The following is a 27,412-nucleotide window of genomic DNA, read 5'->3' as shown; positions in this document are numbered from 1 at the left end:
TACCTGTATTTTACATGACAGGGACATCTAAGTACATCTTTTGCCTGTTACATATTCTTCAAACATTCTGAGATATCTGATTGACAAATTTCATTAAATCAGCTTTTAAAGTGAGCATATAAAACTGGCTGTTATACAAAATGTCACTATTGTTATTGTGTCACTACGGTAACACTTAATGCCACTGTATATACCATAACAGTATCATTTTCCTTATTCAATTATATCTTTGAATTTAGATACAAACAACATTAAACTAGAAAAATGTCACTGCGGTCACAAAATCTGTAGAGATCAGCAGACAGCCCTGGGAGTAATCATTATTGCAAATGGTTTTTTTTGATGTTACAAAATGTTTTTCCATGCAAAAAAGGATAAACCACGCCAGGCATGTAACTGTAACATCATTAATAATAAGATGTTAAAAAATATCTTTTGAAAAACATGAAAAAGACAAAACAAATCCAATTGCACACCGGCCACTGGAGTTGTGAGACATGAAAATTGAGTAAAATTAAGTGGTTCGGGGTGGTTAAAATATATATAAAGATATTTTTTTCAAATTTTGTTACTGTAAGTGTAGAATAAACTGAGATATATCAGTTACCATAAATGTTTTTATTGATTTTGACTCAAGTTTGTCGGGTACAAACATATAACATAAATATGTACGACTTTTGAGAATGACTCGTATACTAACACACATATATATATATGTGTGTGTATTAGGGCTGCAACGAATACACTATGTGGCGAATATGATACGTATCATGAATATTGGGTAACGAATACGAATAATTATTCACAAATACAATATTGTAGTTAAGTGATTGATGCACAATATGGAACGCCCATGTTGACAGTGTTAATTTGTCACAGCAATAACCAGTGATCTCATGACACTCAAATTTGGTATGTAATAGTTATAATCGACAGTACCATGCACTGCCTTGGCAAACTAACATGACTGGCACTACTGCAATGCTAGTACATGTTTCATTCTTGCATATCTCACTTTGGAATAGGACATAAGGGTTCAAGTAAAACATGCTCCCTTAAAAAAAATCATAAATATTCGTTAATATTCGGTTCTGGTGACCACGAATAACGAATTGAATTCATGAAGGGCTACGGTTCGATTCACCGAATATGTGAGTGAATCGTAACAGCCTTAGTGTGTATATATATATATTGCATAGATAAATAAAAACAGAATGCCGTTTTCTCCAACATGTTTCGTTCTTTACTCTTCAGGGAGATTGTAGCGGTTACAGTATGACGTCATTACATATATATTGTGACGTCATAATAGGGACAACATTCTAGAGCGACAAGGTCACAGCTTGCAATGGTTTAACATTGGTTTGTACTTGTCTATGAAGTAGTGTTCTTTTAAAATTCGTTTTACTTTGTCCGAATTTTGAACTTGATAAAAAGGAAATATTGTAAATTTAACATCGTTTCCTTTCGCACAGACATCTAGATGTTCACTCAGTTCAAAATTCGGATATACAAAATACATTGGTAACGGTCTGGACAATTAAGGTTGACACATAACATTTATACGTATTTGATGGTGTCAATGTTCTGCAAAATGTGTTGAATTTCATTATTTCATCTGCTGTCACATGCACAGGGGCTAGCTCAAGCAGACACAGGAAGTAGAATTACAATCCAGCTAAAGGGGGAAATTATTGCTGGAATTTCATACACTGGTAACGGTCAGGACATAAAAACACAGGACAAGCATGTTACAATTTGTAGAAAAAACCTTTTTTAAGTTAAAACAAAATTAAATGCAGTTTGAGTATGCCTGTTCAATCCTTATTGGCATAATATGAATTAGTTTGTTTATTTGCATTTATATTTACATTATTTGTGAACATTGATATTAGGACCGTCACCTCCGGACAGAGCAAATCTGCCAATTTTGACCCTAAAATGTGGCTAAATATACATTTCAAAATGACAAGACTAATGATATACCACATTTACTGACAGTAAACACCTAAATATGTTTTCTAGCACACACAAAAAATCATTTTAAGTTAACAGAGGTTTTTTTATTTGGAACGGACAGAAAATCCTACCAATTTTGAAAATGACCCATATATATACTCAATATGTAATCTAAGTAATCAGAAAGATTCTGACTATCTGCATATTGCAATCTGTTTTTATTGTTTTTATTGTAAGTAAAGGAAGAAGTCAGAAATGTTGATAATTACTGTTGTCGTTCTACGTGATTCAGTCATGGTGTCTTTCATGGAAAGTTTGACAACTTCGTATGAATAAATCAAATCATTGTAGTGTATTTTAATTTCCTATTTCTTGCTATGATACTCTTCCATGCATATTCTTAAAGTATTAAGCCTATGCATGCTTCTAATAGCCGAATGGATGCCTGAAGATGCTAAACAGTGTAAAATCTTAATTTTTCGTTGTTTACATTTCAAACAAGCGCAGTCTTACAAGCACTGTTCGTAGTTCACATTCAATATGTTCTGCTTGACATCATCTAGACACTTTATTTTGTGACAGAGACCATTTGTTATTTGATTCTAAAATGTATGAGGAATTCAGTGATGTATTTGAAGCACCTGAGTGTGAAAAATACCAGAAAATAGGTGTCTCATGGCCAGTCTTGGCAAAACATGATTTTGTAAACACTATCCAATATGGCTGAAAGCTCACTTGGTCGTTCGTGTATATGTTCGTGTTCGTCTATTTTCAAGAACATCCCAACTGATTCTAGGTTTATCAGCGATGTTTTAGAATTATCATTGGTGATTTGATGCAAAACTGTCATCAGTGCATATTAATACAGTTTTTATTAAAATTCAGTACTCCAGTAGAAGAAAGTAGCCATGTTGAAATTACTTGAAACATCAACCTTAGCCACACATAGACCAACCTTAAATTTTCACCTTAACTAAGGTCAGTTAGGTCAATTTTCATGCTGACAATTTGAAAAAGGTAACACACACTATTTTCAATCTTATGTGCAGCTTCAAGGTGCAGCTGTTGATGCCTTCCCTATATCAACACAAATAGTGGTTACACCAAATGTTGACACAGTTGATTTGAGTTTTTACACCATCCTTCTGTTAGGGCATGTCTCCAGGCTGTCATGCATTTGCTATGATAAATCATTTATCAGAGGAAGTACTGATATTTTTATTTTCAATGACACTTACTTTTTGCTTGTAATTCCAATGTTAATTCATATACATACCACACACATTATCAGGTTAGATGAGCTGGCATGCATCCTTGCCAGATCACTGTGCCTGGGGGTAGCCTGTTTGGACAGGCCCACCTGGACCATGAGACGGCACTGAAAACAGAAATGAATTACCTCATCAACTTCGCAAATAATATGCACTTGTTTAAAATCAAAGGCAGAAACAGAATCCGCAACATATGGACTTTCATTAAACAACCCTCAGGTAAGTCTCTTCAATTAAAATCAGTAAAAAGCTTATGATCTCTTTTGTCAAGAAACACAAGAAATTATACGGCAGATGATACTAGCAGTGTTCACGACTGGTGTTTAAAAGTAACAGGACATTGGGTCCTGTAAGTTTCACATGTCTGTCTGACCCACTGAAAATTCACAGGACCCATTGTATAAAAATTAAACACAAATTTCAGATTAAACATTTCTTATAATTGGCATTGAAATTATTAACAAATGGAAAATTTATAAACAGCAGACAAGTGTGACAAGTCACATAACAACTTCAGTCCAAGTCATTGTGAACTATAGTTGAACACTGAGGCCTGCAGGTTGTAGACTTCCATCAGATCGTCGGTAAATCTGCCGGATTTGTCTGAGGGAACACTGCTGCTGCTACTACTACTACTAGAGCTAAAAAAATCAATAATTGGAAGTGTCGTTTTAGGGATTCATTATGAAAATTGTGTAATCATAAATGAAATCTTGTGAAGAAATAGTTTTCGAATTTACTCAGAAACCACCCAATATTATGTCTAAAATACGTTCAGGACAGTGTTTGTTTTGGGTTTTTTGGTAATCCAAGCCTTAATGTGTCACCACTCACCACTGATGTTAAATATGTTGATTTCTTTCACATGTTTTAGTCACTGTTGCTCAAATTTGATCTCTATTGACAGTTAGGCCTTGATGCTACTCATGGAAAGTCAAACACACTTGATGAATGAGTTCACCTTATGCACAGGTAACTCATCACCTTTGGCAGTTAACAAACTTTTATTTGACTTGATTTAACTTGACTCTTAGTAACAACATTTGACAAAGAAGAGAAGTGAAAATGGTAAAAGGCAGAGATGCCAACCTTAAATGAAGTTTGGAAGTATAATTTAGGGGTATATCTTACCTAAAGGTCAGGGGACATGACTAGCTTGCAAGACCATAACAAAACACTGTATCTATGGAGGGTGTGGGACAGGGTAAACAATGAGTGAGTATGGTGTACATCGCTTTGAGCAATATTCCAGCAATATCACTGTGGGGGACACCAGAAATGGGCTTCCCACATTGTATCCATGTGGGGAATCGAACCCTGGTCTTCAGCATGACAAACGGATGCGGTAATGAAACAACTGTGGGTTTTTTCAATTTGTTTTAACACTTTTACAACTGCAGATTGTAATATGTTCCAGTCTTTTCAAGGTAAGTTTGTTGTAGTAGTACCGCTTGGAATTATTGAGGTTTTATGTGTCTCTTAGATGAGATGAAAACTAACCTGAGATGCACAAAAACCACTCTCACCCTGAGGGATGCTAATACAACTAACATGCCAAAAAGAATGTTACCATGATGCTGGCTTTTACTTGGTTCAACCTTTTGGTCAGGACCAGACGAAAGTAAAACATGTTGTCAAGGCTCCTAACATTATTGAAATTCATAAAATTCATTGTTACCTTTTCCAAACTTCATAGTCATATTGATTATGTTCTGATATCAAATATTTGTCATAAGTAAGTATTCAAACATTATCATCATATGTGAAAGATTTTATATAGCAAACATATTTTATTAATGACCTTCACTTTGACCACTGTAGGTCCCACAATGACAACTTGGATCAAGGTTCATGGACAAAATAACTGCTTCTGAGTTTTTTTCAGTCCACAACCATGACAATGTCCTTGACGTTTGATAACACTAGTAAACATGACATAAAAGATTCACACTACTATAAAGGAGACATACAAATTATGAAATCTGTGGGATGTTCATACTCATAGTTTTAAGAACACAGTGACCTGGCAATAGTCAAATTCAGACATCTTGTTAAGCATCCCTTTCACATTGGAGTGCTTAGTAACAAAACAAAATGCGGCTGGGTTGGCACTCCTTTTCATTGTTACCCACTGAAATAACTACGGCAAAGTCAAAACAAATAATATTTTGATTGGCTTTGACAAAGAAGTATCCCATAAAATGCAGCACACTATAACAACAGAAGTCACTAGGCAAATGATCTGAAGATAACAACTACACAGCAGGTGTTTTAAAGAATATTTTTACCTGGTGAAACAAAATGGTGGACTGGTGAAGGGTGGACACCAGAAGGCGCAGAAACTGGTATGGCAGGTAGTCCAGAGTGGTGCATCATGTGGTGTCCTTGACCATGGACTGGATTTGGTCCTGCTATGATGAAAATATGCTCTCTGAAATATTTCTACTTTCAATTCGGCCTGTCTTTCTAATCATATAATGTGAAACAATACATGTTTATCCATTCCTTCAAATTCTTTTCAATTCTTACACAATGCACATTCAAGCCATGAGTGTTTGTTGTGCACACTGTTTCTTTGCTTTTAAGATAAAGCAAGGAGGCTGAGTCATCCATATCAATTAACCTACACATGCTTATACCGGTAGACAAATACTTTTACTTTTTGTAAATACCTGTCCTACTGACCCTAACATTTCAACGCGAAATAACTCAACTCCAGAAAAGATTTGTGTGGTCATGTAACTGAACATGTCATCACCAGTTAAAATGTAAACCGTCCACATTGACATATACTGAAAGGCAAAAGAAACATCGTAACATTGGAAATGACATTTAAGCATCAATGGAGTATTTGAACCTTTTTTTTTTGGAAAGCATACATCGGAAGTCAAGTTTGAGGAAAACATGAATAGTGGTCTTAGAGCCTGTATTGCCCAATAAAGTATTGTTTGAGACTGAAGTTTAAAATGTTTGTGGAAAGGGAAGAGTTAGCATAAACACAACACTGAAATCAAGATGCACGCCTCGATGCTGGTCAACGTGCTTGTGTCATTACTAATGACTTCAATTGCAGCGGACGAACGATTGAACACCTTAGACAGAGATACAACACCACCAACAGCACTGATGAAAGTCCATGTAGTGGTTGACCCGTCACCAGAACTGACATATCGGCCATCAACACCTCTCGTTAACCAAGCCATAGCTGCTGTGGTCAGAAAACAAGTGAACGATTGCCATTCAAGCCGGCAATTTATGCCTGAATGCATGCATGATGCACGCGCATCTCAATTTCAATGTTGTGTTTGTGCTGATTCTTCCCTTTCCACAAACACAAACATTTAAAACCTCAGTCTCAAACAATACTTTACTGGGCAACACAGGCTATACGACCACGATTCATGTTTTCCTCAAACTTGACTTCTGGTGTATATTTGAAGAAAAGAAAAGGGCCAAATACTCCATTGATGCTTAAATGTCATTTCCAATATTACGTTTCTTTTACCTTTCAGTATATTTAAAAAATTTCTGCATATTTTTAGAGAAAAAAATAACAATAAATTGTAATGAAGAACAAAATTCGGAGAAAAGTTAAAGTTCAAATCCGTCAGTGTTTCTATTTCAGTGTAGTAATCTGAGTATTGTCAAAACAAAGTAAAAATTTGGCGAAACGTATCCCTGAACCATCTAAATAAACATGCAAACATAATTCCATTTTTTTTACAAAAATGGCTGAGCATTGCAAAGATCACTTCACTCCTAGGTAGGTGAACAAAAAAGCTAGCTTGATTATTGCAATTACTTAGGTATCTAAACATAGCGGCAGTGATAGCTATTCAGGATTTATCTGCAACTGCATACACTGGCATTCAAATCAAACTCTAAAACAAATGTCAGGAATATTCCCAATTTGGAATATATTAATCCGATCCCACATCATTAGAGAAAACCAGCCCCAGCTGTCTTAGCTAGATGCCTGGGGCCCGTCCTCAAAGCGATTGTATCACTACGACAGTCGTAAGTTTACATTAAAGTATGGGAGTTACGATCATGTTAGCTCTACGATCACCTTGAGGAACAGGACCCTGGGCTTTCTGGCATAAACAACATATTTTGAGGAAGATGCTACTCTATGTACATATTCATTCTCATCTAACATGGTCATATTCGTTCAAAATAAACACCTCCACAGAAGTTCATTCTTTTGTTGTGATACTGGCCAATATATTTATGAAACTTTCAAAGACAAATATATCCACACAATTTACAGCGTGTCTGATGTTTGTAATATATACTCATGGAAACGAATAAGGGAACACATGATAGTACAAGTGTTCCTTTATTCTTTCCCAGGTTTCTTCACAAGGTATGTATTGCACTGTGCGTGAAATTCTGGGAATATATAAAGGAACACTTGTACTTTCATGTGTTCCCTTCTTTGTTTCTATGAGTATAAAAGTGTTAATGTACTATTAGATGTTTTTTTGAAATCTGAAGTTGGATACTATTTTGCACAAAACAAGTTTTGTTGATAGAATACAACACTAGTGGTATTTTATGGTTTGAATGCCTTTATGACCCAAATCAGCCAGTGACAGTGGTCAGTTCTGGCAATGGCATCCTTGCATTTTGAGCATGTGCAATACCACCTTGAAAGGTCTACCATTACACAACATGTTCAAATGTTACATGAGTGGTGCAATGATGTTGTCTGGATAGCATTGGTAAGTGGCTGTACCATGGACAATATGGAGAGCAGCTTGGCTAGCTATTGTTATACAACTCATTACTCTTAAATATTCATCCAGCAATTATGATTTTCAGTGCTATTTTGTTTGTGTACAGAAATCTTATGCTTCTAAACATCACTTTTATTGTTTCATAAAGATTGATTGTTTCATTTTTCAGTTTATCAAGTAATGAACCAAAACAAACAGCAAACATATATATAAAATCTGTTTAGTTTCAATATTAGTTTTTGATCACAAACTTTTCCCAGTTGATTTTCCTAAAGAAAACCTAAGATACAAAGTCAGTCCTGAAATGATTTGAAATCACCTTACCTGGCATGTGATGTCCAGCTGCTGCAGCTGCTGCATGTGCATGTGCATGTGCACTATGCTGAAACTGTGGATGTGGTGGTACGTGGTGTGTGTGTTGGACCTGGCTGTGTGGAGGGGGTTGGGGCATAACCACTATTTGTGGCTGGGGCATGTGAGGTGAGTGGGTATGTGTATGTACTGTCTGACTAACAGATGTCTGCTGTTGGGCTGCTTGTGTAAATGTAAATTGCTGTGCTCCCTGTTGAATGTGTGGATGTGACGTGAATGCATATGGCATCGAGACAGGATGCATGGCTGCCTGTGGTGATGCTGGGTTATGAGAAGCCGCTTGTATCTGGTGATGACCTTGCAAGCCTATTTGTTGGTAATTGATTGGTGGCTGAGGTGTCCCAGAAGTTGGGGGTCCCTGAGGATGATGTTGCTGTCCCCCTGGACCAGTATGTTGCACTGGACTTGGAGCAGGATGTGGCCCGGACACTGGGGTCATCTGGCCTTGAGATTGAGGGTTTCCTGCCACAGGATGAGTCCCAACATGAGCTGGTTGAGGATGAGAAATCTGCTGTCCATGATGTGGTGTCATATGGGCAGGCATTGGACCATGACCCGTAGGCACTACAAAATACAAATGTGCACATTATGTTAACATTCTTTCAAAAGTTATGAAGAGAACGAATGAAATTTATGTCTAGTAAATATTCATGAACCGAATGATTGGTATTGATTGATGTGTACAAAACCTGTGTTCTGACATTGAGCAAGATTTAACATACATGTATTTATGAAGTCTCAAGTTATGCAATTTCTCTTGTTCTTACAATCATGGAGTGGAAACAACCAGAAGCAAAGTTTTCAGCCTCTTTAAACACCTTGCCAAAACATCCCAGCACCATCTATAGTTCTTGGCAATCTGAAAGATCATGGGGACGGACTGAAGTTCCAAGATTATAAAAAACCTTGGTACCATTGCAGTAGCCACGAATGTATTAATGGCAGCTAGGTATGTAGATGAGGTAGAACCCTTCAGCTAACTTGAAGTCTGTAGATGTTGAAGGAATTCAGCAAAGTATTAGCTGGGTAAACAATGCCATGAACCCTGCAGTAAGACTCAAACTTTAGCTGTAGATGATTGAAGTGACAAGACATTATCTGTTGTGAACAGTAAGGTTTGTGTGGATGATTAACCAACTCCTTGCTGATCAGAAGGGCCCGAGCAAAGCAGATGTATCTTCATGGTGGCTTGAAGTTTGCAGAGGACCCAAGGAAGGAAACCTCTTGGAGGGAATGCATATATAAGCGTTAAGTCTATTCCAGTATTAAGTCATTGTCAGAGGATTGTGATCCCATGCAAGCATGACCGAAATTGGGGAGACAATACTGGGTAACTGAATATTGAAAAGCATTGCAGACAGGTCGACCTGTGGGCTGGAGATGGGTTAGCAAATTACTTGGAAGAATAGTGAAGCCTCCATTTGGTCGGCAGTGGGATGAATCTTGATGAAACAAAGCATTAGCTATGAAGTTCTTGGCTCCCAGTGTGTGTCTGGCTCTGGTGTGGATGTGATGAGAGCCGATTGAAAAACTGAGTGCTACATACAGCAAGATCGGGGACTTCATTGATCCAATGCAAGTGACATTGTCTCACTGTACCATGAGACTGGATGATCGCAGGATGCTGAACCAGTGGCAGACAGCTAGGATTATAGTATGCTTCGAGCATGATCAATCTCTTATGGATGATCTTCAACATGGGCTTTATGATCCAGGTAAATAGCCACAAGGCTGAAAATACGCCACATGGGAAGACCGTCCTCTGGTAGGGAATTCCCTGGAATCAAGTAATTTTCCATGGTCTGGGTTCATAAAGATATGCATCTTGGACATTAAGACAATTTCCCAGCTTGATGATCGTATAAGGGAGCGCAATGAAGACCATCTGGAAATGTGTCCGAGGAGGTTGTAGAAATCAGGCACAAAAAATATTCGTGCTAAAGATCATGCACATTCTGCTTGAATCTTTCTTCACAATGAGAATCAGTATCATCAAAGGAGTTGAAACCATGAATGTATGAATCTTCCGTTGGTACTTCAGAGTGAGTGACCCATCATTTACCCTCTTGAGCTCTCCATAGGCAGCATCTAGTGAAGATGAGGGCTGTAATGTGATGGGTTCAGGAGGCAACCTAATACTGTTGATGTCCTGATCTTTCGGAACAAAGGACAAAGCCAACTGAGCAGATGAACTCTTCTGAAGTTATTCTACGAATGAAAGGAGAGTTCATGATGCTCGATGCTGGCCTCAGAAGTACCTGGTGAAAAACCTTTAATCAAATAACGTGGCAGAGGAGGTGAGGGCATCGAACTTGAAGGTGGAATAAAGGACAGACAAAGAGAAACCAGAGGGTTGGACTGTTGCTTTTTCCTCATAGCTTGAAAGTCCAAAAGGCTATAGTGAAGACTTGGGTCCTGTGATCGAAAATCAAACTAAAGGGAATCATAGGTTGCACAGAGATCGACAAAGTAGGTGCCTGGACTGATAGATGATCAGTGAACCAGGGCTGAGTAGTAGTCAAAGATTGAAAAAAGGACACCTCCAGGAGAGATAGATTATCCTGAGGCCAAAGGAAACGAAAAGAAGGATGATGGGGCAGCTGATCCGAGAGAAGACATCTTAGGATCGTCAAGGAAGAAACAACAGACAGAGCAAACCGAGACCACTTGAGGCAGGATTGTGGATGACAGGAACATGATCTCCAATCAGTCATTTCCGAATGACTGCTACTTAGGAAGGAACAGAGGGGACCAGCATCAGACAAGCCAAAGTCGTGACTGTAAGCCTGCAAATGGCCAATTTTCACTGAGATAGTCTTCATAGGAGTCTTAAAAAAGTCATTGCCTGTGCCGCTGGGCATTTGAAAGAACGATGTGGCCTTCTTTATGGTTCTTTTAGACATTTTAGAACAAGATGGTCAAAATTCTTCAACTCGTTTTTTAATCTCTACCCTCCATACATCCAGAAGTAGCTTTCTTGTAGACAATAAAAATTGCTTATTCCAGGAACAAGAATACAATCCATGCTTGAAGAGTTTACATCTTCCACACACTTTCCTTTTCCAGTTAGCCACATCATCCATGCCCACAGTTCATCTGCATTCTTCTAAGATATGCAAACAAGCTGTTTCCTTGGCCTCTGAAGAAAAATATTTTCTGAAAAGCAGGACGTCTTCACTCAAGAAGAGAATGAAGATAGCTGAAAGTCAAATGATCAACCACAGAATGATTCATGTGTTGAATGCTAACAACAATGGATTGAGCTGCGGTATTCTGTGGTGGTGTGTTTCAAGAGGCTGGAAACTTTGTGCCAGGATGTTTAAATTCCATGATCGTAAGAAGAAGAGAACTGACTGACTGACTGAGTTTAGTTTTACGCCGCTTTTAGCAATATTCCAGCAATATCACGGCGGGGGACACCAGAAATGGGCTTAACACATTGTGCCCATGTGGGGAATCGAACCCGGGTCTTCGGCGTGACGAGCCAACGCTTTAACCACTAGGCTACCCCACCGCCCCAGAAGAAGAGAAAGTGCATAACGTGAATGTAATTTTTCAAGTAAAATTGATATTTTTATACTTATCCTGACTCACGATCTTTTGCTTATCTCCCTTTCCCTTGCGAATGGTAGTGGAACACTTGAATCCCTGGAAGTTCCCGGAGCGGACGTAAAAATACACTAACCCATGAGTTACCTCCCTTCTGCCCTTTCCTCGCGCGCAAACAGTCATGTGACCAGTCTTACTTGTCACTCTCTCCTGATTTTTCTGCCCATGCACTTGGATCTGCTGTGAAATCCGAAGTGTTTCCAGCGGGGAGGTTGGGAGGGCTTCTCGTCATGAGTCAGGATAAGTATAAAAATATCAATTTTACTTGAAAAATTACATATTTGATCTTATCCTGACTCATGATCTTTTGCTTATAGAATCCGACGGATTGGTGGTGGGTCAAGCCACTTCGTGGATTCATCAGCTGACCTTAGATACGTCCTATGATTTCTCAAGATTGACATTCAACAGAGTAAATTTTCACTTATCACAGAGGTTTTGGACAGTGGACTAACTTTGACCAGATCCAAAAAAGGAAATCAGCAGTAGGGTTTTTGTTTCCTGGCATACCAGCACTTGTAATGGTCTTCAGTAGGCAAAGGAAACAAGATCAATCTGTATATGCTTTAAAAGGAACAATTGCATGTATTGTTAGTAATTGTTAGTAAACTAACCTCTGGATCATGGTAGCCTTATTCCTGTGGATTCACTGAATACATACAGAAATCAAAAGAAATTTTAACACTAAGTCATAGCTATTCCTAGTGGTATACCTAATCTACCCCTGAGTTATCTCCCTTGATCCTGACGTCACTGTATTGTTCTCCTAGAACCCTTCATAATTTTTCTAAAAAACAACACATCAATGACATCTTCTCAGGATAAATACGCGGGGAGGACACAGGGTGGGAACTACTCCCCATAATCCAGAGGTAAGTTTACTAACAATTACTAACAATACATGTAATTGCTCCTAATTATAACCAGTGTTTCCGCTGGGTATTTTTTTTACCGGCCACAGTGTCCGGCGATCATTTCATTTTCCGGTCCTGTACGCAATCTGGCGGTCACAATTTATATAAGAGTTATGCAATGATTCTTTAATTCAATAAAGACAATAAAACCATACCTTTTAGAGTTTTCTGTTTTTATTTCGGAAAATGACTCTTGCTTTTTCGATGTTCTTTTCTCCTGCGTGCATGTTTAATGTCATGAGAGTATTCAACCGATCCTGTGACAGTCGATTGCGTCGGGGATTGTGAACTTGATTTTGGAGGCTCAACCCCCTCTCTGCAGCCACGCTGCTCACTGGGATTGTCATGGCAATCTTTGCCAACACAGCAAAGTCTGGGTAAATGTCACCATATTCCATAATAATGGCACGACAAGTTGTTTCCAGTGAAGTGGTGCCGAGACCACGGACAGTTGTTTTGTAATGGCTGAAGTCTTTCCTAGCACAGTCGCCATTGACAACGCCTGTGACATCATTTTCCTCTCATCCAATCACAGGGCTGAACTGAGTTATCAACACGTCAAGGGAATCGGCGTGCTATTTCGACAATGTCGTCTTGTGATTCAGGAAAACGAATGGGGTTCAGAACCTTATCAAGGCATGTCAAAACATGTAAACTCTCCTCTGGAAATCTAGCGTGTAGATTACTGCATAGTTCTTCAATAAATCCTTTTCTCATGTTTTGAAATGCACGAATAGAACCAGCATCTGCGTGCCTTGAGTTTCACGCCCTGAAATATCCTTTCTGGAGATTTTCTGTGAAATACTTCTCACTTTAAGCTGGAGTTGTTATCAACTCCATCAGTGAAATGCAAGTCGAATTTACTATTGGCATAACCATGCCAATGTTGAGATTTTCTTTCTGAAATATCTTTATCAACTTGTCTATGTAGTACAAGACATCCGAGCATGTAAGTGGTGGCAATGAACGAATACGCGTTTGGATCTTCTTCTGAATATTAACAGCTGCACTGTTATTTCTGTTGGCCCTCCTCTTCAATTTCCATAACGAGGGCTGGCCAATTGTTTTTGCACTTTTGGCGGCGTTTCCCACAGACAACCATCTGACACTGCATGGTTGTTTTAAACTTGAAAAGTTTGAATCCTCCAAAACTTGCGATAATTCGGCGTAATCGGTTATACCGAGTTGCTGAATATTCCTACAGTTTATAAATGTCATTCAGTGTCCGTCGATATTCTGCTACTGTTTTAGATACTTTTGCAGCGTCTGCAGACGCCAGTGCCACCCTATGTGCAACACAATGCACGTGGATCATGTAGGGGAACCCCCTTCATTCATTCTAAGACCAACACCGCTTCTCTTCCCCGTCATAACGGCTGCACCGTCTGAACCCAGTCCAATAACCTTTTCAAGAGGAATATTCCATTCTGCAAGTACTTCGTGCACTTTATTTGTCACGCATTCTGCTGTACCACTGTGAACGGAGTAGTTTCCAATAAATAGTGTTTCTGGCAACCCATTTGCGTTCAAAATTTTCACAAATATTATAAGGTTTTTTTCAACTGTCACATTTACAGTCTCATCAATGATGATTCCCACGAACTCACTTTTAGAAATTTTGTCTTTCATTTCATTCACCGTACTTTTTAGCAACGCATCTTCCATTTCTCCAATGCTATCGGAATGTGTGTAGACATCACCAGTCAAACTTGATCAGCCATTTTTTTTCTGTAACTCGATCAATCCAAATTTTCTTGTGCCATGTATAATACAGTTCTCATCATAGCTGTTAACTTTGCATCAGATTTCTCAGTTGCAGCGTTCAGATGCGTAGTCATTGCATTTTGATGAAAACTTGTTGTTACAGCATGATGATGGGAAGCACTGTCACGATGTTCTCTTAATGCAGACTTTTTCAAATTTATACATCCTTTGGTGAATCCATTCACTTTTGCTGCATGTTCGCATATTTTACAGAACATTAAAACACTTCCACTGTCATCCTCGTAACGAAGCCATTTGAACTCTGTTAGCCACTCAGAATTAAATTTGCATATTTTAGCTTTAGAGTTCCCACTTGAACAGAGGCTTTCCCCTTTATTGAGTCGCTTACTGGTTTCTACATCTGTTCTCAGTTCATTTTGATCGTCTTCCGATTCACAAACCTTTCTTTTACCACCGAAGAAAGTGGAAAGCATCGTCTGCTTTTACTGGCCATTTTCACGTTTGACAGTCACCATGTGCTTTTAACAATCTGATACGATCGTACATTTCCGCGACAATTCGTAAGCCTACATATTATTATAAGGGGACGAGATACAAAGAACACACAAATTATTCAGAATGACTGACAAAAACATTGACCAATCACATTTCGTACATTACGTCACGTGATTTGGTTTGTTTACGAGACAAAATCGTAAGTTCTCGAAACTATATTTAGATAGAAGTTATTCTTGAACGACTTCTCGTTGACATTGATATACATGGCATGACTTGTATTATGCATTTTATGATTTTATGTTTACCGGACACGAGGACCGGCAGCATTTGAATTTATCGGTCCTGGGCCATTTTTACCAGCAAAAAGCCGGCATATGCGGATAAACGTAAACACTGAGAACGTAAACATTCCCTCTGGATTATGGTAGCCTGAATCCCAAGTAAGGAAGGAGGGTTACCCTTGGAAGATACTACCCTCTATACCACTAACTGAGAGTTGATTACTCAACCTCCTAAGAATAACTATGACTTAGTCAGAGATAAATAATTTATCTCCAGTTTGGTCAGTAGCAGAGAGGGAATACATTCCCAGAGATGGAGTCTTCTAACTTCCTATAGTTATGGTTGATATGATAGATATCATGATTATCCTAATCCGTATTAGTAGGAATTATATCATTCGTGACTCCTTAAATCCGGATTATGCTAGATTCCTATGAATATATCATGATTCTAATCAAATCCCGAATTGTGTCATTAAACCTAATATTCCTTAAACTTATGACGTTACTTCCGTTAATTATGACGTCACTTCCTGTTTGATGACCTCACTTCCGGTCTAATGACGTCACTTCCGGTTCCTAGAGACAATCTCTATGATGTAATACTAATTAGTTTGGGTGACGTCACTTCCGGTCTTATGACGTCACTTCCGGTCTTATTGACGTCACTTCCGGTTCTATGACGTCACTTCCGGTTAACTATCATTAGACTATAATTGTGTTCAACTCAACCTTAGGTAACCACCTTGAGCTCATAATGATATTCTAACATGAAGCCATCAACCATAGCTCAGAAGTTAGAACTCTGTCCATATTGTGCTCGGTTAGGTGATATATCTAAATGTAAACTTGTCTTGCTACATGCTGTCCCTTGACCAGTATCCATCCATCATCCTTCCGAGTGGACCCTCAGACAGACCCAGGCACCATCTCTCACTACGTCATCCTTCCTGAAGATGTAGATGCCAGGTCAACACACACACCCCAAAGGGGCAGGCAGGCGGAGGCAAGGTGCTGAGCCGCTACTAAGGTCCTAATGAATGTAAACCTTCAATAGAGGGAGCAACATCCCTGAGGTAAAATTGGATAAAAGTATTATGAGATTTCCATTGACAACTAGACACAACTTGTTCTAACGGAACTGACGACCAAGCCGCTAAGGATGAAGCTAGGGCTCTAATTTCATGGGGGGAGAATTTAAGATCAATTAAATCTTGATTCTGATCCCTATAAGCAAAAGATATAGTCTTTCTGAGCCATGAAGATATGGTATTCTTGGATATCTCCTAGTCTACATTTGTGTTACATGAAACAAACAGTCTGCAACGATTTGGGACACAAAAAGTCTAGTCCTAAAGGTAGAGGTCGAGGTATACGATATATCGCTATGTCCGAATGTACCAGCGCCAATGAGCTCCAGCACAGTTCTAAAAGTTATGGGACACAAAAAGTCTAGTCCTATCCGATCTAGAGGTAGAGGTAGGAAGCTGAGGTATACGGAGACGATATATCCTTAATCTGAAATGTGAAGCGATGTATCCAAGCCCACAGATAAACCTTGAACATCCATGACTGAAGCAATAGCTGATCGATATCCCTCAATAGTATTATGCTTCAAATGTTTCTGTTCTCTTAGGAACAAGATAAAATCCGCTATCATTGGAATGGTGACATGTACATCCAAGATTCCACACTCTCGTCTCCACTGGATGAATCATCGCCACTTAGAGTCGTAAAAGGCAGCTGTGGAAGGTCTAACGGATTCTGAAATAGCTCTAGTAGCTTTAACCGTAAATCCCTGATTCCTGAATGACACTCTCGTCTCCACTGGATGAATCATCGCCACTTAGAGTCGTAAAAGGCAGCTGTGGAAGGTCTAACGGATTCTGAAATAGCTCTAGTAGCTTCAACCGTAAATCCCTGATTCCTGAGTGACCTTGAGATAGTTTCCATATGTGTAGCGCAAGTTGCCTGACATTCTTGTGAACTCTGTTGGACTTGGGTTGACTATTAGATTGTGCCACAACGGAAGACGCAGAGGTTTGTCCACCAATAGTTGCAGTAGGGTGGGAAACCAAGGTCTGGCAGGCCACGCTGGTCCCACTAGATAGACTAGACAGTCGTGTTGTTGAATTTTTAACAGAACCTCTGGGATTAGTTTGAACGGAGGAAAGGCATAGGCTATCATCCCCTCCCATGATATGGATAGGGCGTCAACTGCCCATGCCAATGGATCCGGTACTGGACTCACAAACGTTGGTATCCGAAAATTCCTGGAAATCGCAAATAAATCTATGTTTGGAATTTCCCACTTCTGTCCTATAAAATCGAATGCCTCTTCCTTGAGAGTCAATTCAGTCGAGATCACTCTGTCCTGTCGAGATAATGAGTCCGCTAGGATATTCTTCCGACCTGGAATGTGGCGCGCTGTGATTAAACAATTTATAGCGTCCACTGCTTGATACAGATCCTGAGTGATCCGGAGGAGCTGTTAAGATTTGGTACCTCCCTGTTTGTTGATGTATGCCACTACCGTAGAATTGTCCGACACTAACATGAGACTCTTCCCATACAAGCGATTCCCCAAGCAACGAATCGCTTTCAACAGTGCTAACATCTCCCGACAGTTTATATGCAGATTCACCTCTGACAGATTCCACACACCTTGAATTTGCCAAATGTCCATGTCTGCACTCCAACTAGTGTTCGAGGCATCCGCATAAAGTGTCAGATCCGGTAAACGAGGACGTAATGAAACTCCTGGCAACACATTCACGTCCACCGTCCACCATAATATCTCCCTTCGGACTCTGTCTGGACAGGCTATGAGCAGTTCCAAGTCCTCCATCTGAGACTGGTTGAGCCAGATCTGCGGGATTCTCAACCTTAGTCTTCCTCTTACAGTATAATCCTGGATTGAAGTGAGAGATCCTAGAAGGGACATCCATGAACGAACTGATGCAGTTTGCGTCTGTAACATATTGGTTATCTTGGTTGATATTTCCACCCAACGATCCTGAGGAGTATAAATACGGCCTGCTCTTGAGTCCAAGATTGCTCCCAGAAACTTGATTCTCTTAGAAGGGACCAGTTCTGACTTAGGATGAACTATTAGACCCAGATGTGTAAACATGTAGATTATAAAGTTGGTTTGCTTCATGAGAACTGCTGTCACCACATTCCTTGCCAAGAAATCGTCCAGATAAACGTGTATCGCAATACTTCGTTGATGAAGAAAAGCCAGAATCGGGGAGATTATTTTTGTGAACAACCACAGCGCTAGAGATATCCCGAACGGCAGCACCCTGAACTGAAACCTGCGACCGTTCACCGCAAATCTTAAGTATTTACGAGATCTTGGATGAACAGGGATATGAAGATACACATCCTTTAGATCTATACTTATAAACTTCCCGACGAATCAAGGTGCGTAGGTTTGCAATTGATTCCATCCTGAACTTTGGCGGTTTCCTCAAAAAGAACTTGTTCAACACTTACACGTCTATTATCATGCGCATTTCGTCCGAATATTTCTTGGGGACTAAGAATACCGGTGAATAAAACCCGCATGTCTGATCCCCTGGAGGAAGTTCTATGATTGCCCGTTTCTCCAGTAGCTGATTTATTGCCAAGTTTGCCCCCGCTCAACGCTGGCCTTGAAGACAAAACCGATGACCCTCTGGAAAACAAGTCACTGGAGGTTGCTTGTGCCAAGGAAGAATAAACCCCCTGCTCACTACAGACAGGACACACTCGTCTGATGTTATTAGTTTCCAATTGTCTAAGTATTGGGCCAATCTGCCCCCTACTGGAGATTGTGTCACCGGACATACAAATTCCAAATCCAATATCATTTCGGGGGACGTTTCCAATTCATAAGGAAGAGAACGCTGAACAGTGAGACTTGAGTCAATATTTCTTGGAAGTTGATCTTGATCCACGAAAAGATCTACCTCCCCTACCTCTACCCCTAGATGAGGATGAGCCTCTAGTAACAGCCACATTTGTAGAACGCGCTCTTGAATCTGAAGTCGATCAAAGGCAGATCTCTGAAAGTTCTGACTACGACCTGATGAAGATGGAGCAAAACGAGACGTAACACTGGAACCTCTTCTAGATCTAGTGTCAGCCCTTCCTCTATTTTGGAATTAAAGAACTGACGCCAAACGTTGATTCAAGTTCCTCGACGTCAAGGCATCTCTAGCTTCAATAGCCTGTTGACATTGTCCATTAAAGGTGTTATCCGATTCCAAGGGCTGGTGTAATAGAAAATCCCTTGAAACATCCGGTAAATTCCTACCTGCATCTAGCCGCTGAATCCGCTCAATAGTTGTAAGTTGTCCCAATATATTCACTTGAGTCGCCATCGCATCGGCTAAGGACTGATACACTACATCCAGAAAGGAATGCGCTAACGCCACCTCTTGAGCAGTCATGGAAATCAAAGTGTCTTTCTTAACTTCTGTATAATCACCGGTGGGAGCAAAGCACGAACTCCCGCAGAAAACCAGTTTGAATAAGATAGGGTATCAATCGCCGAACGGGCTGCCGTATCCAATTCCTTACAATTCTTGAAGGTACAGAACGGTGCATATTCACGAGAGCCTCTAGCATCCTGTAACTGTTTAAAGTCCTTGTCTAAACTTGGTTGATTGGCTGGGATAGCACAATGATGAATGGAATAAATGGGTTTATGAGAAACCCTAGGCAAAGAATTCAAGTTCGTAGCCTTAGAGAGGCCTAAGTTGTAATTCTCCAACACTTTCTTAAGTGATGATGAATGTGGTAATGACAGCCTGGGCATCCGTTCCGGGGGAAGGCAACCTGATAATCGGAGTTCCACGGGAATCTCTATCTCCTGTTCCTCCGACGGTGGTGGTAGAGTATTAGGATAAAGTCCATGCAAAAGTTCGGCTTTTCTTTAAATGACCAGCCCGGCTTAAAATCCTGTGCTGACATGTCCATAGGTTGTACCGTCAACAAGCATTCTTTCATGGAAAACTCCGGTTGTGAAAAAGGATACACGGATGAATCTTCCCGATCCGTCACATCAGACACTAACGGAATTAAGGGCGGATTGTCTGTGTCAAAATAACCTTGCGGGTCCGTAGCCGTGTCCTCTGAACTGCTAGGCCCGTGCAAATCAGACTGCTGGGTTGATAGACCGTTATCCATAGCAGCCGACCCAGTGGCCTGGCTTGAGTCGGGGCGGGAATCATGTGCCGTCTGAGCCGAGTCAGACCCGTGAAACCCTAGCCGCCTGGTCTCCCCATGGGAGAAGGTAGCAAACTGTATGCGAAAGGGAGCAGCCACCGATGACTGGCTCCCGGGCACAAAGGATGTGTGATCTGAGCCATGGTCACCCCGGGTCCGGGTCCAGCTGGGCCGACTCCATCCCCGTCGCTTGAAGCCCTAGGCTTCTCCCCCTGAGGGGACCGGCCTCCTACGTACGCCAGGGCATGATAACCGGCTTTCCCAGTCATTGCACCCCTGGTTTCCGTAGGCAGGTACTTTGGCTCCCATCTCTTGCCATCGACCACCAAGCCCCTACGGCTGTCTGCCGTCTTGCCGGGTAATACAGGATCTTCCAAATGTTTTGACAGGCGATCAAATTTTTCGTCATTCCTCATCTCCATATCCCGTACAGATTTATATCCATGGCCGCCTGGATATCGGATTTAAATCCCGCCAAAAGTTCTGAGAACGCAGCTATATCCAACTGGGGAGAGGTTTTTCATTTAGATCTAGAACGTGACTTCGGTTCAGATTTTATAGATAAAGGCGGAGATCCCTGAACTTTCTTCGACTTAGAGCATTCTGATGACGATGAATGTTTACGCTTCCAAACTAAGGAACGAGATTTGTCCATCAACAACCAATCTTCTTCCGACATTTCCTGACACAATAAGCATCGATCCGATATTGAGCAAGGTAAGCCTTTATAACAGGAAGCACAGAGAGAGTGGGGATCAACATCCGCCATGAATTTCTGACATTGTAAACATTTGCTCTGCGCCATACTTGTCAATCAAAAAAGGGCGGGAAAACTTCAGATCCTAAATACTTTGGAAATATATATAATATAAATGCAAAATAGCAATGCGATTGAATATTAAATGGAATGCGATTTGTAACTGACCTATATATGAAGAATTGAAGACTTGATTTGAAATGAAAATTTCACTCGATTCTCTGCACGTCATGCGTGTGGACCATACAGAAAAATTATGAAGGGTTCTAGAACAATACAGTGATGTCAGGATCAAGGGAGATAACTCAGGGGTAGATTAGGTATACCACTAGGAATAGCTATGACTTACCGTTAAAATTTCTTTTGATTTTCTGTATGTATTCAGTGAATCCACAGGAATAAGGCTACCATAATCCAGAGGGAATGTTTACGTTATAATTTAAAGTGTGCAGATCTTAATCCTGACCAGGTTGGAAATTTGAATATACTGACAGCAGAAATAAGGAGCTAAGGTCTGGATAGTACCCATCCAGTACGACAAAGACATTAAGAGACAGCTGACAGATATATATAAGGCACACATCTGGATTACAGATAAATAACTTACTAAATAAATGTGGTGCAGCATGTGCATGTTGTGCACTCCCCTGAGCAGGATCAAGGCCAGCAGCTGGATGAGAGGATGCTGCCACGGGTGCTTGGTTCATCATTCTCTGAGGGTTTGCAGACACTGGCATTACCTGGAACATATCAAATATCTCCTTCATTAAATTGCTGTCAGCCCTGACATTCAAATATGTTCTGTTTACACATTGAAGACTAAATACTAACACTAACACAAAAATATCTGACCAAAATATGATGTCAGTGGAATGAGAAGCATATATGCCCTAATTCAGCTTCTTCAGTGAAACAATTTCCCAGTAGAGGTTGATACTGATGAAAAAGCATTTTGAGTGAATGCAGGAGATAGTGATAAGAAGGTAATTGTTCATAAAAATGGTGATAAATTGCATTTAAGCTAATCCAGGTGTCAACTTCTGTAATATGAGTAACACAATATTTTAGATTTCATTCTTCCTGTTTTTTCAGGTGAATTAAAGCAGATAGCTATATATGTACAAGTGAAAAAACAACAAAAGTGGTAACATCAAAAAGGTGGTAATCAACAGGTAATCATTGGCATCTCTTGTTGAGACACACTGGTATGAATTTTAGACCGAATCAAGGAAGGGGGTCTGGAGATATCCTACTAACAAACTGTTAAACAGCTTCCCATAATCTTTAACAAAAGAGAGATATCAACTGGGGTCTACACACACCAACGACACACTGGCACAAGATCTATGAGTAATTGATTGAGTGAGTGAGTATGGTTTTAAACCACATTTAGTAATATTCCAGCAATATCCCGGCTTCACACATTGTACCAACATTGGGAATCGACCGAGTCTCAGGTTTGACAAGAAAATGCTTTAACCACTAGACTACCCCACCACCAGGTCAGCATCATGGCACAAAATCTTAACTAAATCCAAATGACACAAACTGGTGATGGTGATGTGAGCTGATATGCGGTGGAAATGCATTACCTGATAACCTGCTGCAGTTTGTTGGTGCATGACAGCAGACTGCATGATAGGATACGGAAGGTACTGTTGTGTTTGCACTGTTGCATTTGCTAATAGGGGTTGACCAGTTGCATGTTGAGCCGCAGCTGAGAAGTCTTGTCTTGGCTGTACCGATACAACAGCTGAAAATTAAAGCACATCTGAAAAAACTTCTGAACTTAATGCTTTCAACAACAGGAACCAGAAGCATTTACTGCTCCGACACTGACTTCCTACAGACTCAGAGGTCATTGATGAACCTGTAGTGCAAATAGGGTTCTGCAACAAAGAGAAAATGACCAGTCTTCCTATAAGCGGGTAAAGCGAGCAAAGGTTTGCAACGTACTCCCCTCGCTTCGGTTCGAAAAATATTTTTATATAAAAAAATATCGCCACCATCAAATGTAGACACCCATTTCCTCACAGGGTTGTGCTCTCAGATTTCCAACCTCATTTTTATTTATTACTCATGTAAAAGATATTTAATTCAACACTTTAAGCGCCACTCGTGACATATCAAACCATTCTTCGCCTCCATTACCCCTGAAAGCTTCCGCTTCAACAGAGTGGATCAACAAGAACAAGTGTTTGCCACTGATATGGCAATGTCCCCCTGCGCTAAAGAATGGAATATCTATATTTACTACTTTTTATTTTATGGTCACATACAAGATGCCTGAAATGACTGATTATGGTGTCTGCATAATCACCAAATGTAGGCTGTCAACATAATTGAAAACATTGGGTGCATTGCTTTATGAGATATCGCGTTTACATAAGTTTGAAAAGCAGTCAAAGTGTCATGGTGACCTTGAAGATGAGGTCATGGGCACCAAATAAACTGGTGTCTGCGTAATGCCCCAATGTAGGCTGTCACCAAATTTGAAGACATTGGGTAGAACAGTCCATTAGATGTCACGTTAACATGAGTTCGGAAAGTGGTCAAAGCAGTGTTGGCTGAAGAGCGCATTTTTGCGTCTTGGACGCACAAATATGAGTTTGAACGCACCTGCGTAACATGTGTGGGTCTCGTGGACGCATCGACTCGAGCAGTATTAATTTCATATCACAAATCAAAAACGTACGGCTTTGTGTGTGCATATCCTGGTGTACTGGGTTATTTAATGTCGAACAGTCTGCGAAACATGTTGATAAACTCTTCCGGTTGTTAAACCAAACCGGTTTTATTTGTCTCGCACTTTTTTATCACCACTACTCAAACCGGTTGCTTGACCTACATATATTTTCAGTTGTGCATATGTTAATGTACGGTATGGTCCGTCGGTTTCCGTCAGCCAATCAGATACAGCCTATGAAGCTGCTCGGCAACGTTGTTAGCTTGGCGATTGGTCGAAAACATCACGACCTTGTGTCAAACTAAAAATAGCCAGGCACGCCAAGGGTATACTTCAAAACGGGGTAACGGCGCGAACAAGCAACAGAATATGTATAATACAGAATAAATGCGAAAACTTGAATATGAGCGTTGTTTTTCTTTTGTCGACTCTAAATATTTCGATATTCTACAACAGACTAGTTGTGTTTTTAATTCTTGAAATTTGTCAATGTACGTGAATATAGAATCACTGTCCACGAAAGTTTGTTATTTACCTTGTTCTGTGAAATACGGCACATCCTTATAAGGAAGTCGTTTACTACGCTGCGTAAATTTGACAGCTCCAGCGATGACAAGCCATCAGATTCAGGCAAGTTTAGTCAGTTGGTTTGGCAATACTACTGCTCAAAAACCATCACCAGCTGAGAAAACTGGTGAAAACAATGACACGGAAAATGAACCTTTGCCAAAGAAACAAAAAGTTGAAAAACGGTTTCAAAGTGACTGGCTTACAAAGTACAGTTGGTTAAGATTTGACACATCACTTGGTATGACTTGTCATGTTTGTATTTCTGAAACCAAGACCAATGCATTTACTGTTGGCTGCCATAATTATAGGCATTCCAAAAACATTAGGTTGTGATTCAGACTCTATGAAATACACATCTCACTGTGCAGTTGACGACATGCAAGATGCAATAGCTAATTCCTTTCGTGTCTCAGTAACCAACAAAATCAGTGCTAGTCCTTGTATATCCATATTGATTGATGAAAGCACAGATATATCAGTTACAAAGAAACTCCTAATCTACACAAGATCTCTCAATTCAGAATTTGATGTTGAAACAAATTTCCTTGCTAATGTGCAAATTCCTGATGGCAAGGCTACTACTCTTCTAGAAACTGTCAAAAAACATTACAGGATCGTAGCATTCCTATGTCCAAAATCATTGCTGTGGGGTCAGATGGGGCTGCTGTTATGACTGGACGCAAGAATGGTTTCGTAGCATTGCTCAACAAGGAATCAACTGTGCCTGTCATCGGTGTCCACTGCATTGCTCATCGCCTTGCCCTGGTTACTAGACAGGCTGCTGAAAAGCTAGGCTATCTGTCAGTTATGGCAGATACTGTCGTCAAGACACCCTGATACATTTCCAAATCTGTTCAAGATTGCACAAGTGGCTGTCCTGTTGCCCCTTCAAACAGCAACTGTTGAGAGGGGTTTCAGTGTTCAAAACCTCATAAAGAGGTCACACAGAAACAGGCTATCATCAGAGCGGCTTGACACGCTGATGCAGCTGGCTCTAGGGCCTCCCGTAAGGGATGTTTCTCTTGCACCAGCCGTCACCAAATGGAGAAGTGACAAAAAGAGAAAGCTGTTTTGCTAAAACTAATGTTGTTGATGTTTTCGCAGTTCCAAATTGAAATCTGATTTTTTACAACCAATGTGTTGTGTTGTTTATGCTATATTACAAACCAAAATATGGACCCATCCATTTTTGGGGGGACCCCTAATTTTTAAAAGAAGGGGTCCAAGTGACCCCAAGAAAATTTAAGCCAGAGCAGACACTGGGTCAAAGTGTCGTGGTGACCTTGAAAATAAGGTCAAGGTCACCCCATTCGACTGGTGTCTGCGTAATCCCCAATGTAGGCTGTCACCAAATTTGAAGATATTGGATACAACAATGCATGAGATATCGCGTTAACAAAAGTTTGAAAAGTGGTCAAATAGTCACCGTGACCTTGAAAATAAGGTCAAGGTCACCCAAATACACTGGTGTATGTGTAATCCCCCAATGTAGGCTGTCACCAAATTTGAAGACATTGGGTACAACAGTTCATGAGATATCGTGTTAACAAGAATCGGGACGGACGGACGGACAGACGCCGCTGAATACATAGTCCCCCGTTCCGCGTTGCGGAGGGGGACAATAAGCAGAAATTAAAGAGAAATATCATATTGCCTAATTTTACCATTAAACTGTTGGAGATTATTTTTCTTTTCTGTCGTGGTTATTGTTAGAAATTTCGTATCATTTATTCTTCTGGCATAGAGGGCGAATGAAGCAGGGGAGGCAACTCCGCAAGTATTCCCATATGACAGACATGTGATTCAACAAGTATATTTAGATTTAAGTCCCCTGTTCCTTCACTCCGTTGAACCGGAAGCTGGCAGGGGTAATGGAGGCGAAGAACTCCGTAACATGAGCCATCACTTGTAAATACCTGTTTTCAAGAATTGGTAGAAATAACAAGTGAAAAGACCAGTCTGATGTTTATTATCAATAGAAAGCTCTGAAGATCAATAATATTACAGTTACCTTGCTGGGAGAATTATTGCAGTTGCAACAAGTGATATTACAGGACAAAAACGTATTTTTATTGAATTTTAGAAAATGGATAAAAAACAAAACATGCCTGTGCACATTTTGATAAGGTTGGTTTCTAAGCCTAGCAAAAATAGTTTAATATGATGTCCAAATCTCACAATCAGGGCAAATCTGAAACTGAAACCCATGGTCATGGGATCATGGCCCATTAAAGGAATGCAAATGTGCACAGAATATTGTACTGCCTTTGGTAACTTTATCGATCATGCCCTCGTATGCATGAGACTTATCTGACCCAGAGGATATTTTTTTATGCATTGCCAACTTGTACGTTGAAATAGATGTGACGTTTCAATGTAGATACTAACACTGTTATCAAGTAAATAACAGTGTTAGTATCTACATCGAAAAGTCGCTTCTATTGCAAGAAAGAAGTTGTTATTCCAGAAGATTTGTTCCTCCTCATCATACCAGCTTCTAAATGCCACTTCAAGAAGTTATCTGGCCCAGTTGATGACATTAACTAAACTGTTTACATACAGAATGTTCTGAATCTGAACAAAACATACCTCTTTTTGGATATCTGTTTCCTTGGTTTTGAGCTGTCTGAGGCGGTCCTACAGGCACCATGTTACTTGGGAGAATCAATGAACTATACATAGGCACAATGGGCTGTACAACAGGACTCTGAGTTTGAGGCCTTGGTGGAGTAGGTGTTTGGGGCACTGGCTTCTGGAACGGAAGAAAACAGAAACATATTTTAATACCTCAGTGGCAGAAATCAAACATGTAATTTT

The 27,412-nt window shown here is 40.1% G+C and overlaps 1 protein-coding gene across 2 annotated transcripts in view; it reads right to left on the bottom strand.

The window, feature by feature from the left end:
- Nucleotides 1-27,412, bottom strand: part of LOC124288899 (ataxin-2-like protein) — a 112,152-nt gene that overhangs the window by 2,491 nt on the left and 82,249 nt on the right. Inside the window, exons 14-19 of one of the 2 annotated variants that reach the window (XM_046725486.1) lie at nucleotides 27,185-27,347; nucleotides 22,932-23,092; nucleotides 21,947-22,079; nucleotides 8,294-8,905; nucleotides 5,519-5,641; nucleotides 3,236-3,337 (exon numbers count right to left, since the gene is read on the bottom strand). In XM_046725486.1, coding sequence (XP_046581442.1) covers nucleotides 3,282-3,337; nucleotides 5,519-5,641; nucleotides 8,294-8,905; nucleotides 21,947-22,079; nucleotides 22,932-23,092; nucleotides 27,185-27,347 — 1,248 coding nt within the window. In that variant the 3' untranslated portion in view covers nucleotides 3,236-3,281. The remainder of the gene's footprint in view (nucleotides 1-3,235; nucleotides 3,338-5,518; nucleotides 5,642-8,293; nucleotides 8,906-21,946; nucleotides 22,080-22,931; nucleotides 23,093-27,184; nucleotides 27,348-27,412) is intronic. The other variant, XM_046725487.1, reaches the window with a different exon arrangement.

This window comes from Haliotis rubra, unplaced genomic scaffold (genome assembly GCF_003918875.1).
Source record: "Haliotis rubra isolate DU_JTF1 unplaced genomic scaffold, ASM391887v1 Scf429, whole genome shotgun sequence".
Classification (NCBI taxonomy): Eukaryota; Metazoa; Mollusca; class Gastropoda; order Lepetellida; family Haliotidae; genus Haliotis; species Haliotis rubra.
The sequence above is the reverse complement of the archived record's forward strand: the minus strand, read 5'-3'. Positions and strand labels throughout refer to the sequence as shown.